Raw genomic sequence first — 13,847 nt, forward strand, 5'->3', positions numbered from 1 at the left:
TCACCTATCCTCGAGTAGTATGGCCTCATACTCGGCAGCCAGTTCCTCATCAATGCCCAGTAGATCCTGCGCATAGGGTCCTGCGCATGCGCATCCACCACGCGCCTGAATACCAAACACATCATTGAGTACTGCGCACACGAAGTTGTGATGTAGAAATAGTCCGCGTGGGTGTTTGACAACAAATGAGAATACAGGTAGACGTTTAGTAGTGATGGAATTGTTACCTAGGAGAATCAGTTCCGGGATATTGCGAACGAATGATAGCATTTGTCTGTGGAGGATAGAATAGATATCAATAAAGTTAATCTATATAAAAATAAAAATTAAAAAGACAATTTAGATTCAATAAGACATTCAACGATGAAAGTTTGGTGAGCTTTCGGGAATACTCAGATTCCCATCATCAGACCAAAAAGACGCGAAAGAGGTGTTGACTCTACGAGCGCTGGAGCTGAAGTCCAGCGGAGTTAATTTGTGAAGATTCTTATCTGAATAATTATTTTAATAATTATTTTCATTTATTTTTAATCTTTATTTATTTAATTTATTATTATTTGAAAATGTTTGATAGTGGGATATGTAACTGCTATGGTCTTATCGTCCCAAAAAAGAAGAGAGAAGGAAGACAGGATGGGAGAAAGCCAGCTCTTCCGAAAACGTACATTATCTGTTCAGGATAAAATCCGCCCAGGGCGAGAATCGAACCCGCGACCTAGCGCTTACAAGGCTAACTGATAAGGTCTTATCGTCCCAAAGAAGAAGAGAGAAGGAAGACAGGATAGGAGAAAGCCAGCTCTTCCGAAAACGTACTTTATCTGTTCAGGATAAAATCCGCCCAGGGCGGGAATCGAACCCGCAACCTAGCGCTTACAAGGCAGACGAGCTACCTTCCAACCGAAATAGGTTGGCAGAAACACAAATAAAATCGTCCAGTTTGAACTTGGAACAAACTCGGTCGACGCTCAGTTAATTGGTGGCGGCATAGAATTGAAAATCTACCACCTACTTTGTGATTTTCTCCTCCCGTGTCATGATATTGTTGACTCCTACATACATCTTCAGTTGCATTGCCAGACCCAGTCTGATAGGTTCAGGATAAAATCCGCCCAGGGCGGGAATCGAACCCGCGACCTAGCGCTTACAAGGTAGACGAGCTACCTTCCAAGCTGAATAGGTTGGCAGAAACACAAATAAAAGTCGTCCAGTTTGAACTTGGAACAAACTCGGTCGACGCTCAGTTAATTGGTGGCGACATAGAATTATCTACCTACTTTGTGATTTTCTCCTCCCGTGTCATGATATTGTTGACTCCTACATACATCTTCAGTTGCATTGCCAGACCCAGTCTGAGGCAGACGAGCTACCTTCCAACCTAAATAGGTTGACAGAAACACAAATAAAATCGTCCAGTTTGAACTTGGAACAAACTCGGTCGACGCTCAGTTAATTGGTGGCGGTATAGGATTCAAAATCTACCTACTTTGTGATTTTCTCCTCCCGTGTCATGATATTGTTGACTCCTACATACATCTTCAGTTGCATTGCCAGACCCAGTCTGATAGACTCAACTATTGCTCCTGTACCTCCTTCCTCTCGCATCTCTATATCCTGCAAACACAACCGTTTCAGAAAGAAATGATTAGTTACTAGTGGAAGTCGGAACTATTTGTATTACCTACCTATATGCTCAATAGGCGTGGTCTTTTGACAAGATATAATAATTGTAGAGAATGCCATAGGCATTAACCCCACCCTTGATCAAACTTTTACTATTGCTCCTGTACCTCCTTCCTCTCGCATCTCTATATCCTGCAAACACAACCGTTTCAGAAAGAAATCATTAGTTACTAGTGGAAGTCGGAACTCTTTGTATTACCTGACTATATGCTCAATAGGCGTGGTCTTTTGACAAGATATAATAATTGTAGAGAATGCCATAGGCATTAACCCCACCCTTGATCAAACTTTATTTTGTACTTATTATGTTCATTATGTTACCATTTGTAAATATTTATTCTGTAAATAAAGTTTGATCTAATCGTTTAATAATAATGAGACAAACAGAACTAATGGAGCTGTAGAGCTCACTTAGAAAACTGACCCCTAGTGGGGTCCCGGAAGATCTGATCAAACACAAAGTGAAATTAGAAAATTTCCTTTATGTGTTTAACATTTCTGGCAAATTTCATCGAAATCGTACACATTAACGCACGCACACTCGGGAATTAACGCAGGGCGAACAGGCGACCTAAAATCCAAATTGTCAAGTTAAAACTACAAATTCAGTTGATAAGTCTGGATTGCTTGAACACATACTAGTTTCTAAACATATTTTATATACTAGATGATAGACAAAGGGGGGCGAGATTATTGAATAACTTACCTTAAGATATCGATGAGATTCTCTCGAGACAAAGAATACAGAACCTCCTCCACAACCATGAGGTACTGAATTCTTGAACAATCTTTTCTTAGCTATCAGAACTCCTGAAAATCAAAAATGGTCATTTGTTAAGAAGAATAGATAATACTACTATTAAGTGGTTCAGTTAACTGTAGCAATTGAGAGAGAGAAAAAAAAAAAGAGTGTTAAATGTTGATCAAAATTGGACACTCTGTTTAGGAGTTAGGACGAAACAGAGAATTTCGTAAAAAGGTCCCCAGTGGACTCCATTAAGGTCCCATCGAATCCCGTTCGGGGCGAACTTTATCCCTAAAGTTCGTTCTCGGAACGGCAGGCTTTCTCCTATCCTGTCCAATCTCCTATTTCGGGACTACGAGATCTCCATTGTTACAGCTATCAAAGTAAAAAAAAAAAAAAAAAAAAAAAAAAAGAGATGCTATTAGTGGTTCAGTTGACAGTAGCAATTGAGAGAGAAAAAAAAGTGTTAAACATTTGATCAAAATTGGACACTCTGTTTAGGAGTTAGGACGAAACAGAGAATTTCGTAAAAAGGTCCCCTGTGGACTCCATTAAGGTCCCATCGAATCCCGTTCGGGACGAACTTTATCCCTAAAGTTCGTCTTCGGAACGGCAGGCTTTCTCCTATCCTGTCCAATCTCCTATTTCGGGACTACGAGATCTCCCTTGTTACAGCTATCAAACTTTTTTTTTTTTTTTTTAAGATGAGTGTTCCACCGCCGTTTTTATTTCGTAGCAATGAAACAACTGCTACATTAGACGCATGTTGTCTGTGTGTTAGCATGCCCATCCCGTAGTATGCCTCTCATCAGATAAGAAGATAAGATAATATTGTTAGATATGTAACTGTCATGATTACACTCCTAGCGTACATTTCCTACTCACCTGGAGTTTGAATGCCACCGACAAACTTGTGTCCGGAAAAGAACATAGCATCTTTATACACAGACTTCTCAGATAATATTGTTAGATATGTAACTGTCATGATTACACTCCTAGGGTACATTTCCTACTCACCTGGAGTTTGAATGCCACCGACAAACTTGTGTCCGGAAAAGAACATAGCATCTTTATACACAGACTTCTCATCTACTGTGGGTAGAAACGGGTTCATGTCTAAGGGGACATAGGGAGCTGTCAACATAACAAACAAAAAAACAAAGGAGTTATAAATTTCAGTCAAACTTGTTCATTTATGGCCGGGGTCACAAAAGAGCGTACTTGGTTTAATCCAAGGTTAATAAACAGTCTTAAAAACGGTTCACAAATTCGTGTTACGTAAAAAGGAAGAAAAAAAAAAATTGTGCTAAACTCAGGTTTAACCGAAAAAGTCAAATTCAAACAAGCTGGGCCCGTCCCTCCGGGAATTATTTAGCCCGTAGTTTATTCGATCAGTACCTATGTACCTACCTAATTTGTTTAAATTCAGTTTATTATTATTCTTGATTTGATTTTTCGATTTTACTTTCATGTAATGATTTAAAATCAAGACTAGAGCCCGTTCTCCCTGTACTTGGTTTAATCCAAGGTTAATAAAGAGTCTTAAAAACGGTTCACAATTCGTGTTACGTAAAAAGGAAGAAAAAAAAAATTGTGCTAATCTCAGGTTTAACCGAAAAAGTCAAATTCAAAAAACCGGGGGTTTGAGTTCACAATTTAGACGGATGTGTACTTTTTTCCCCGATTTCATGAACCCTTATAATAGGTATCAAATCAACAGATTTCTTGAGGACCTAAAGCAGGGTTGTCCAACCTTAGGGCACCCGAGGGCCGCAAGAGACCAAGGTAGAGAGTTGGCGGGCCGCAAAAACTCAACTCACGGGGGAGGGGGTGGCCTGGTGTAATGTAATTATGATATATTACTTTCTATTTTATTTTATTATGAAAACTTACCACATGATGACATTAGTGTGGTTTCTGTGGACACTCTGCAGCTGACACAAGTGCGTGAATATCGACATTCACGTCTTCGGTACACAAACGTAGAAGGTGTGATTTTCGTTCATTTTTTTAGGCGGGCCTTCGCGGGCCGCAAAAATGAGCTCGCGGGCCGCATGGGTTGGACAAGCCTGACCTAAAGGGTTAATCCACGTGCTCAGGTTCAGTAACCTCTCTTCATTAATAAACGTGTGATCCTGCCTGACTCTGTGATATATCTACATAATTATGTTATTAGTGACAGCTATGTTTAAACAGATCTGTTTAAATTCTCATCTGTTCAATTCTCTGCGTTCTTAGAGAACATAGAAGGGGCCCTACTGGAACCACCATCACATCCTAGTACGGCGTTCTACCATAGTGGCTCTGTCACTCAACCCTTCTACCACCGAGAAAACTCACCATCTCACCAAGTATGAACATTCAAAACCCCAACTTGGAATCGGACACGGATAAGTAAGTCTGCTTTCTTATTTAATGACGTCACAACTTTTAGAACTTTTTCACTAGAACGGCAAATATAAATTGAATCTTCGACCTGTCAAAGTTTCTTTTTCGGCGTTTTGTTTTGATCTTCAATTTTGAATTTTTCACAACTTTTTACGTAGGAATCAACCAATCGTTCATAATGTTTACTCAATGCATCAGTTCTATTCGGTCCCATGTCCCAAGTGTTCTTACCAGCAGTAGCATAATCCCAGAAGGCCAGGGCTCCATATTGATGTAGTAACAGTGTCGTAGCTATATCATCTGCTAGCACCCCGGTGATATTAGATGAGGCTGAGAATACACCAATGAGCTGCGAGTCTGGTTGTAAGTTCCGATGTAGCTGTAGCTGATTCTCAAGGTCAACCAGGTCCAGAAAGCCTTCCTTGGTTTCCTGTATCCTGATGATCTGATGGGACAGAGGATAGAAAAGCATGGGATATTAAAATCTACAGTAGCGCTGAGCAGAGATACGCAACCATTTAATGGTGAATTCCCTCCTGCTCAGTTGTAAAATTTATCATTACGATTATAATAGGTACTTATGTACTTCATTTATAAATATGACACTTCTTCCGTGGCACTCTGAGGAAATGATCCCATAATAGAAGCGGCATAGTTTGAATTGTCATGCTCAATTTTTGAATAGAATAAGACTTGTTTACTTATTTTCTTTTCATACTTCGTATTTAGGCTGTCTCCATAGTGCTTGTTTCCATTTTCTATTATTGCGCGAATAGCACTGAAAAGTTCCTTTACTCCAGCAGTAAGTACAAGTAGGGTACTAATAGTATTGTGATTAAACAACTAAAAATTCCTTATTTGGACCCTGAAGCACACCCTACCATAACCATAAGACCAAACAAAAATCATATCATTTTTTCGTATATTCGTAGAAGCTTCACCCATCCTTTTGATCTGTCTATGTCAGGGTTGTCCAACCTTAGGGCACCCGAGGGCCGCAAGAGACCAAGGTAGAGAGTTGGCGGGCCGCAAAAACTCAACTCACGTTGAGTTCATAGGTCGTCGCGACAAATTTCGAGATCAGAGCTCATTTGTGTGAGAAAATGTGAAAAAAATCCCCCAAAAACCAGATAAGTCCTTCAATGGGGACAGACCGACCGACAGACAGACTGACAGACACCGAAGCGAAAACAATAGTCCGTCCCTTATACCTTTTTATTACTATTGTAATTATAAAGGAAGGACGGACTAAAAACCGGGGGTTTGAGTTCACAATTTAGACGGATGTGTACTTTTTCCCCGATTTCATGAATCCTTATGATAGGTATCAACTCAACAGATTTCTTGAGTACCTTAAGGGTTAATTCACGTGTTCAGGTTCAGTAACCTCTCTTCATTAATAAACGTGTGATCCTGCCTGACTCTGTGATATATCTACATAATTATGTTATTAGTGACAGCGGACACTTTCCTCTCATTGACTGACATCTTCCCATCCACATAACGGATATTACCCAGCCATTTCCTATCACGGAATATCTGCAATAGATAACCATAATCAGATAGATAATGTAAATGAGCAATGAGTTAGAACTTAGAACAGAAAGCTTATTCAAACTCCTAAAAATTAACAAGAGTTCAAAGTCTCTGTTTAACTTCCAAGGTTTTTAGTGAGGGGGGCTTTTACTCTCTATTCGCCGTAAAGCTACCCCCCCCCCCCCCCCCCCCTCTCCCCGATCTGTTTATATTCTCATCTGTTCAATTATCTGCGTTCTTATTTATTGACGTCGCAACTTTTTGAACTTTTTCACTAGAAAAGCAAATATAAATTGAATTTCCGACCTGTCAAAGTTTCTTTTTCGGCGTTTTGCAATTTTGAATTTTTCACAACTTTTTACGTAGAAATCAACCAAACATTCATAATGTTTACCCAATGCAACAGTTCTATTCGGTCCCATGTCCCAAGTGTTCTTACCAGCAGTAGCATAATCCCAGAAGGCCAGGGCTCCATATTGATGTAGTAACAGCAGCATGCGACTGCCCACATTTAAGAGAACTTTAATTTAATTTATTTATTATACTAAAAAAAAGGTCTAAAACTCACGGTATTAGTAGTGTGCCTCCACTCCCCAGTCTCCGGGTTCACAACATACTGTGGCAACAATTTCCAGGCCTCTGTGGCCGCCATCTTGACGGCCTCCATTACAAACCCTACCTCGGCCTCGGCCATGAAGTAAGGTAGAGATATACGAGTAAACCCAGGCCGTAACATTTCATACTGAGAACTCTCCGCATGCCGACGCAAATGATGTCTGTCCAGTCGACTGGGGGAAAGTCAAATCAAAAATGTATTATTCGTGGTGAAGGAGAAAGCCGCTTTATCATTTTTGTGGGTTTAAGAAGTATTACTAAAGCCTAGTACCCACCAGAAATATTTTTATTGGGACCTCTGGTGTGCAAGCCTAGGTACCCACACTGCCATGGAGGTTGCTTAGGTCTCTCAGACCATCTAAAAGAACTAGGTCTGAAAATTTCTCCGCCTTTCAACCTTAGTGTCTGACAGACCGCAGCCTGTCAGACCGTCTGAGCGTGTATTACCTACTCACCTATCCTCGAGTAGTATGGCCTCATACTCCGCAGCCAGTTCCTCATCAATGCCCAGTAGATCCTGCGCATATGGTCCTGCGCATGCGCATCCACCACGCGCCTGAATACCAAACACATCATTGAGTACGGCGCACACAAAGTTGTGATGTAGAAATAGTCCGCGTGGGTGTTTGACAACGAATGAGAATACAGGTAGACGTTTAGTAGTGACGGAATTGTTACCTAGGAGAATCAGTTCTGGGATATTGCGAACGAATGATAGCATTTGTCTGTGGAGAATAGAATAGATATCAATAAAGTTAATCTTTGTAAAAATAAAAATTAAAAAGACAATTGAGATTCAATAAAACATTCAACGAAGAAAGTTTGGTGAGCTTTCGGGAATACTCAGATTCCCATCATCAGACCAAAAAGACGCGAAAGAGGTGTTAACTCTAGTAAACAAACACATTACACTCGTATTATAATCAGCACCTGTTGCAATCACAAACACTGCTATTCATAATCACAAGTCAAGATAACACAACACCCGCCTGGCATTACAAACATGGTTCAGCCATTCACAATGTGAGTTTAATACCTATTCTGTTTAAGTTTAACTCTCGTATTAAGCCATTATTAAGCAATCTCATTGGCTTTGTTTTAAATTTTCTGAAACCAACCCATGACATTGCTTAGTCCGAGAGTTAAAACTTAAACCAAATTCAGGACTGCAGCCCCGTTAGAAAACAAGGGGTTTTTCATTAGGCCCCCGTTCCATAGATAATTTCACACTTCGCAAAAGGACTGCTCCTATACGAGTATACAATATTAGAGAATATCTCAAGCTGTGTCCACACAAAGTCGACCATCGATCGATCGATCGCTAATCGACCATGTGAAGAGGTGTATCATATGTTGTCGAGGTAGTGTACGGTTTCAGTCGACGTCGACTATGTGTGGATACAGCTTTAGACTATAGAACCTCTGATCACATAGGTTAAGCAACATCGAGGAGGGCGGATAAAAACATGGATCCGACATACACCGCATATAACTACCTGCTATAAATGACAACCCTTGTCCACACAAAGTCGACCATCGATCGATCGCTAATCGACCATGTGAAGAGGTGTATCATATGTTGTCGAGATAGTGTACGGTTTCAGTTGACGTCGACTATGTGTGGACACAGCTTTAGACTATGGAACCTCTGATCACATAGGTTAAGCTACATCGAGGAGGGCGGATAAAAACATGGATCCGACATACACCGCATATGACTACCTGCTATAAATGACAACCCTGAACCAATTTCCTTGAATGAAACTAAGTAAACAAACACATTACACTCGTATTATAATCAGCACTGCCTGTACTGCCCCTGTTGCAATCACAAACACTGCTATTCATAATCACATACTCGCTTTACTTTTGAACAGCTGGGGAATTTTCAAGTCTCATTGTTCCATGGATAGGAAACAGCCTATAATCGTTTGGTGGTGTAAGGATCAGTGTTTGAACCCTGTAAGTGGTGTTTCTTGGATAAAAATCGTCGTTTCTCGAGAAACTTAAACGAGTACAACTATTTTTTTTTTTTTTTCAAGGTTTGACAGAGGGAACTGTAACTGCTAGGGTCTTATCGTCCCGAAATCGAAGAGAGAAGGAAGACAGGATAGGAGGAAGCCAGCCTGTTCCTGAGAACGAACATTATCCCATCAGGATAAAATTCGCCCCGGGCGGGAATCGAACCCGCGGCCTAGCGCTTACAAGGCAGACAAACATGGTTCAGCCATTAGCGAGCCGTGCAGGAGATCCTGGGTTCGATTCGTCGTGTTGACCTAATACCACCTGAATGGGAAGTATTGTGAGGCAACGACCTTTTTTATGAAGAGGTTTGATAGAGGGAACTGTACGAGTCACTCCTAAGGTCTTATCTGATCGTTCGAAAAGCGAATAGAGAAGGAAGACAGGATAGGAGAAAGCCAGCCGATCCGAGAACGAACCTTATCTGTTTAGGATAAATTCCAGGCGCGGGAATCGAACCCGCCACCTAGCGCTTACAAGGTAGACGCGCTTCCAAACTAGGTTGGCTTTTTTGGACAAACCTAAAAGAACGAGTTTGGTTGAAGTTTCAGTCCATATCGATCGACTTGGGTCGAGTTGTGACTATATTTAAAATCTATGAGAACAACATTTTCATCTTTAAAACCAATGTCAAAATTCCATGTGGATTCTACCACAACTGAACGATTGGTGAAATTCCTAGTCTTTTAAAATTTAAAGGAGTACCTACTAGAAGTTCTGGTACATCCTGTATACATGGAGGAGCTGAACAATCATCTTGCTTTCAAGTGAAATACAGTCTCAATGAAAGAGCAATACAGAGTGTGTTTATACTAGTGGAGATGATGGAAATACAGCAAAACATCATGACATAATAACTTGATGTATTGAATTGAGAACGGATCTAATTGCCTATCAAGGACACAGGCTAGAAGCTAGAAGCCTTAACGCGCAAGAACATTCACCCCGGAATTACGAGTATCATAATTATGATGGGTCAGTATCATTAGTCCAACTAGTCCATAACTTTGTAACCTACTAAAGTTTATTTCATTCAGTAGTTAGTACAGTTCTGGTACATCCTGTATACATGGAGGAGCTGAACAATCATCTTGCTTTCAAGTGAAATACAGTCTCAATGAAAGAGCAATACACAGTGTGTTTATATTAGTGGAGATGATGGAAATACAGCAAAACATCATGACATAATAACTTGATGTATTGAATTGAGAACGGGTCTAATTGCCTATCAAGGACACAGGCTAGAAGCTAGAAGCCTTAAGGCGCAAGAACATTCACCCCGGAATTACGAGAATCATAATTATGATGGGTCAGTATCATTAGTCCAACTAGTCCATAACTTTGTAACCTACTAAAGTTTATTTCATTCAGTAGTTAGTACTCAGTAGGCCTAGGTACATATTATGTACTCAACATTTGATTGAACCATTTGATTCGTGAGGCGTATACAAATACTAATAAATGTGTTCACATTGCCAACGAAGAAAAATTAAGAAAAATTGTAGCTTTGGACGAAGAAAAAAAAATTAACCCTCCTCCCTAAAATGCCAGAAAAACCATCAGACCTAAGCCACGAGATTTCAATCGGTATGTTAGTAGATTGTCTTTGATCCGCTTTACGGAATTCCGTATTTAGAGAACGAACCTTATCCGTTCAGGATATAATCCGCCACGGGCGGGAATCAAACCCGCTTTTGAAACCTTTCAAATATGTATCAATATTTCTATTGAAAATAGAGCCAGAAAAATAGAAAGCCAAAGACGGTATCTTGAGGACAACAGGTTTGATAGAGGGAACTGTAACTGCTGAGGTCTTATCGTCCCGAAATCGAAGAGAGGATAGGAGCTTTTAGTTTAGCTAGTACACTTGGTACACCGTGCGCACCTTGTAACTGCTGAGGTCTTATCGTCCCGAAATCGAAGAGAGGATAGGAGCTTTTAGTTTAGCTAGTACACTTGGTACACCGTGCGCACCAAAAAACCTTTCTAAATATTTTTAGATCATACAGAGAAGGCTGTCAGATTAAACGAATGAAAAAATGTCCCAATTTTTTGACACTGGAGTGTACATAGAGACAGAGGGTATAACCTGACCCGAGTCTTTGCCAAATATTTCGTGTCATTGTTCAAATCCCATACCTATCGTGATATTAGCAGTGTTCGTGTATATTGTGATATTAGTAGTGTTAGTGTATATTGTGATATTAGTGTTGCCTACGTAAATATCTCAATATAATATATTTGTTTACTTAAATCTCATGTTCAGACATTCACGTGTTATCTTAATTTGCCATAATATTTTGACTAGAATTGAATTGATATAGCATAGTGGTCACTGCGCTCGCCTTGCACGCGGGAGACCCGGGTTCGATTCCCGGCGGGGTCAAGAAATTTGTATAGCCAGCCTATACTTGGACATAAGCAGTCTGGCTCCGATGAAAATTTTTTCTCTATAATATTCATAACCTATAACAGGGCGAAGTCATATATTATAATTGAATTGAATTGTTTATATTTATTTTTCTTAAAAAACTATACATGGTTTCATCCCCTAAGCTATTTCTCTAACTTTTTGGGGGATGGCTCTCTCCTAATCTGTATGTATAATAACTGTTTTACCTGGTATAGTGGTCACATAGAAAAATCACAAAAAATGAATTAAAAAAAAAAAAAATAGTATAATGTAATAAAAGGTATGTAAATCTTAAGAAAACTTATGTAGGTACCTAATATTTAAATGAGGATAGTGAAACTTATAAATTTAAGTAAACAAAGTTAAGTAGAGGGAAGTGAGAATGAAGAGATAACATTAATTCGATACCTACTCTCTATTTCCCTAATATTGATGGACAAGCACGTAGGCTAGTTACTCTTAAATTGATTGATTAGTATCTTACTAAATATGTATCTTCAAATTATGGTTTAAACGGTAAATAAATTTAGCAAGGCTTTAATAAATATAAGCAGTGCAATAGTCCTAAACTAAAATGGACGCGGCACATTAGGGATCAGGAAGAGACCGCCTTAATAAATATAATTATGTAAGTAGAAGTATATTGTCGAGTTAAATCTTGGAAATCTCTTCGTTCGTTCAATAAGCAATAACAATGACATAACAGCAAGACAGGGAAGTGAGAATGAAGAGATAACATTAATTCGATACCTACTCCCTATTTCCCTAATATTGATGGACAAGCACGTAGGCTGGTTACTCTTAAATTGACCGGTAAATAAATTTAAACGGTTTAAACGGTAAATAAATTTAGCAAGGCTTTAATAAATATATGTAAGTAGAAGTATATTGTCGAGTTAAATCTTGGAAATCTCTTCGTTCGTTCAATAAGCAATAACAATGACATAACAGCAAGACAATGAATAATTATCTACAATAATTCAATGTATTTTTTTTTTACATTAAGTTTGTTTTTCCTTATTTGTCTTTGTGAGTTTTTCTCATTTCTACCTCTGATCTGATAGAGTGGATAGATCTTACCATTCTTGTACTGAAGTGTATAATTGACTAATTAAGAAAAGAAAAAAAAAAAAAAAAAGAAGAGCAAGGAATTCAATTAATTGTGCTAATTAACGATCTTAGTGTTCATATTAGAACCCCCCTGACATGGCCTTGGAGATCAGAGTTACTGTGAACTTACAACAGAAACCCTTTAGAACTTGTCGTGAGTTTCATCCGATTTTTTCCCCGAATATCCTGTAGGCAATGTAATTTATATCAGAGTGTTCACACTACACACGACACGATTTTTTCCCGAAGGACAATTATTGGGAACGGGCTCTCGCACGGTATCGCGATTTTCCCCCAATAAACCGGATTCAATCGCCAGCCTACTTAGCTTGGAGGGTAGTCCGTGTAGGGTATTCTGACTGGCCAGATCGTCCAATATGATTTTCCAATTGAATATGGCCAAACATCGGTCCATTTTTGAGTGAGTCTTACAACAGATTTTGCAACTTGAAAATGTTCTCTTCAAAAATAAAATTAACATTCTTTGAAATTGAAATTCATCGTGTATGATCTTACAGTCCGCCTGCTTGGGAAGCGCTAGGTCACGGGTTCGATTCCCACACGGAGCTAACTTTATCCTCAACAGATAAGGTTCGTTCTCGGAACGGCTGGTTTTCTCCTATGCTGTCCTCCTTCTCTCTTCGACTTCGGAACGATAAGACCTTAGCAGTTACAGTTCACTCTATCAAACCTCTTTTAAAAAAAGTCTATATGAGACTGTACACCCCACAGGTAAATGGACTCACCTGAAGAGTGTAGATTGTAGGGAGGTGAGAGTGGTGGTAGTGTGCGTATTACCATAGGCAGGTAGTACTTCTTTGAGAACATAATCGGACTTGTCGTGAGTTTCATCCGATTTTTTCCCCGAATGTCCTGTAGGCAATGTAATTTATATTAGAGTGTTCACACTACACACGACACGATTTTTTCCCGAAGGACAATTGGGAACGGGCTCTCGCACGGTATCGCGATTTTCCCCCAATAAACCGGATTCAATCGCCAGTCTACTTAGCTTGGAGGGTAGTCCGCCTGCTTGGGAAGCGCTAGGTCACGGGTTCGATTCCCACACGGAGCTAACTTTATCCTCAACAGATAAGGTTCGTTCTCGGAGCGGCTGGTTTTCTCCTATGCTGTCCTCCTCTCTTCGTTTTCGGGACGATAATACCTTAGCAGTTACAGTCCCTCTATCAAACCTCTGAAAATTTCCCCTGTAGGTACTGTAGACCCCAGAGGTAAATGGACTTACCTGAAGAGTGTAGATTGTAGGGAGGTGAGAGTGGTGGTAGTGTGCGTATTACCATAGGCAGGTAGTACTTCTTTGAGAACATAATCCTCGAT

At 39.7% G+C, this 13,847-nt stretch overlaps 1 protein-coding gene across 1 annotated transcript in view; it reads right to left on the reverse strand.

Annotated features, from left to right (window-relative positions):
- The window catches only part of LOC103504946 (probable cysteine desulfurase), a 37,985-nt gene continuing 24,138 nt past the window's right edge, over positions 1–13,847 (reverse strand). The window contains exons 3-7 of the mRNA XM_026820375.1: positions 5,045–5,258; positions 3,443–3,559; positions 2,387–2,490; positions 1,484–1,611; positions 1–274 (exon numbers count right to left, since the gene is read on the reverse strand). Of these exons, the coding sequence (XP_026676176.1) occupies positions 1–274; positions 1,484–1,611; positions 2,387–2,490; positions 3,443–3,559; positions 5,045–5,258 (837 nt within the window). The remainder of the gene's footprint in view (positions 275–1,483; positions 1,612–2,386; positions 2,491–3,442; positions 3,560–5,044; positions 5,259–13,847) is intronic.

The sequence above is a fragment of the Diaphorina citri genome, unplaced genomic scaffold (genome assembly GCF_000475195.1).
Source record: "Diaphorina citri unplaced genomic scaffold, Diaci psyllid genome assembly version 1.1 scaffold142, whole genome shotgun sequence".
Lineage (NCBI taxonomy): Eukaryota > Metazoa > Arthropoda > Insecta > Hemiptera > Psyllidae > Diaphorina > Diaphorina citri.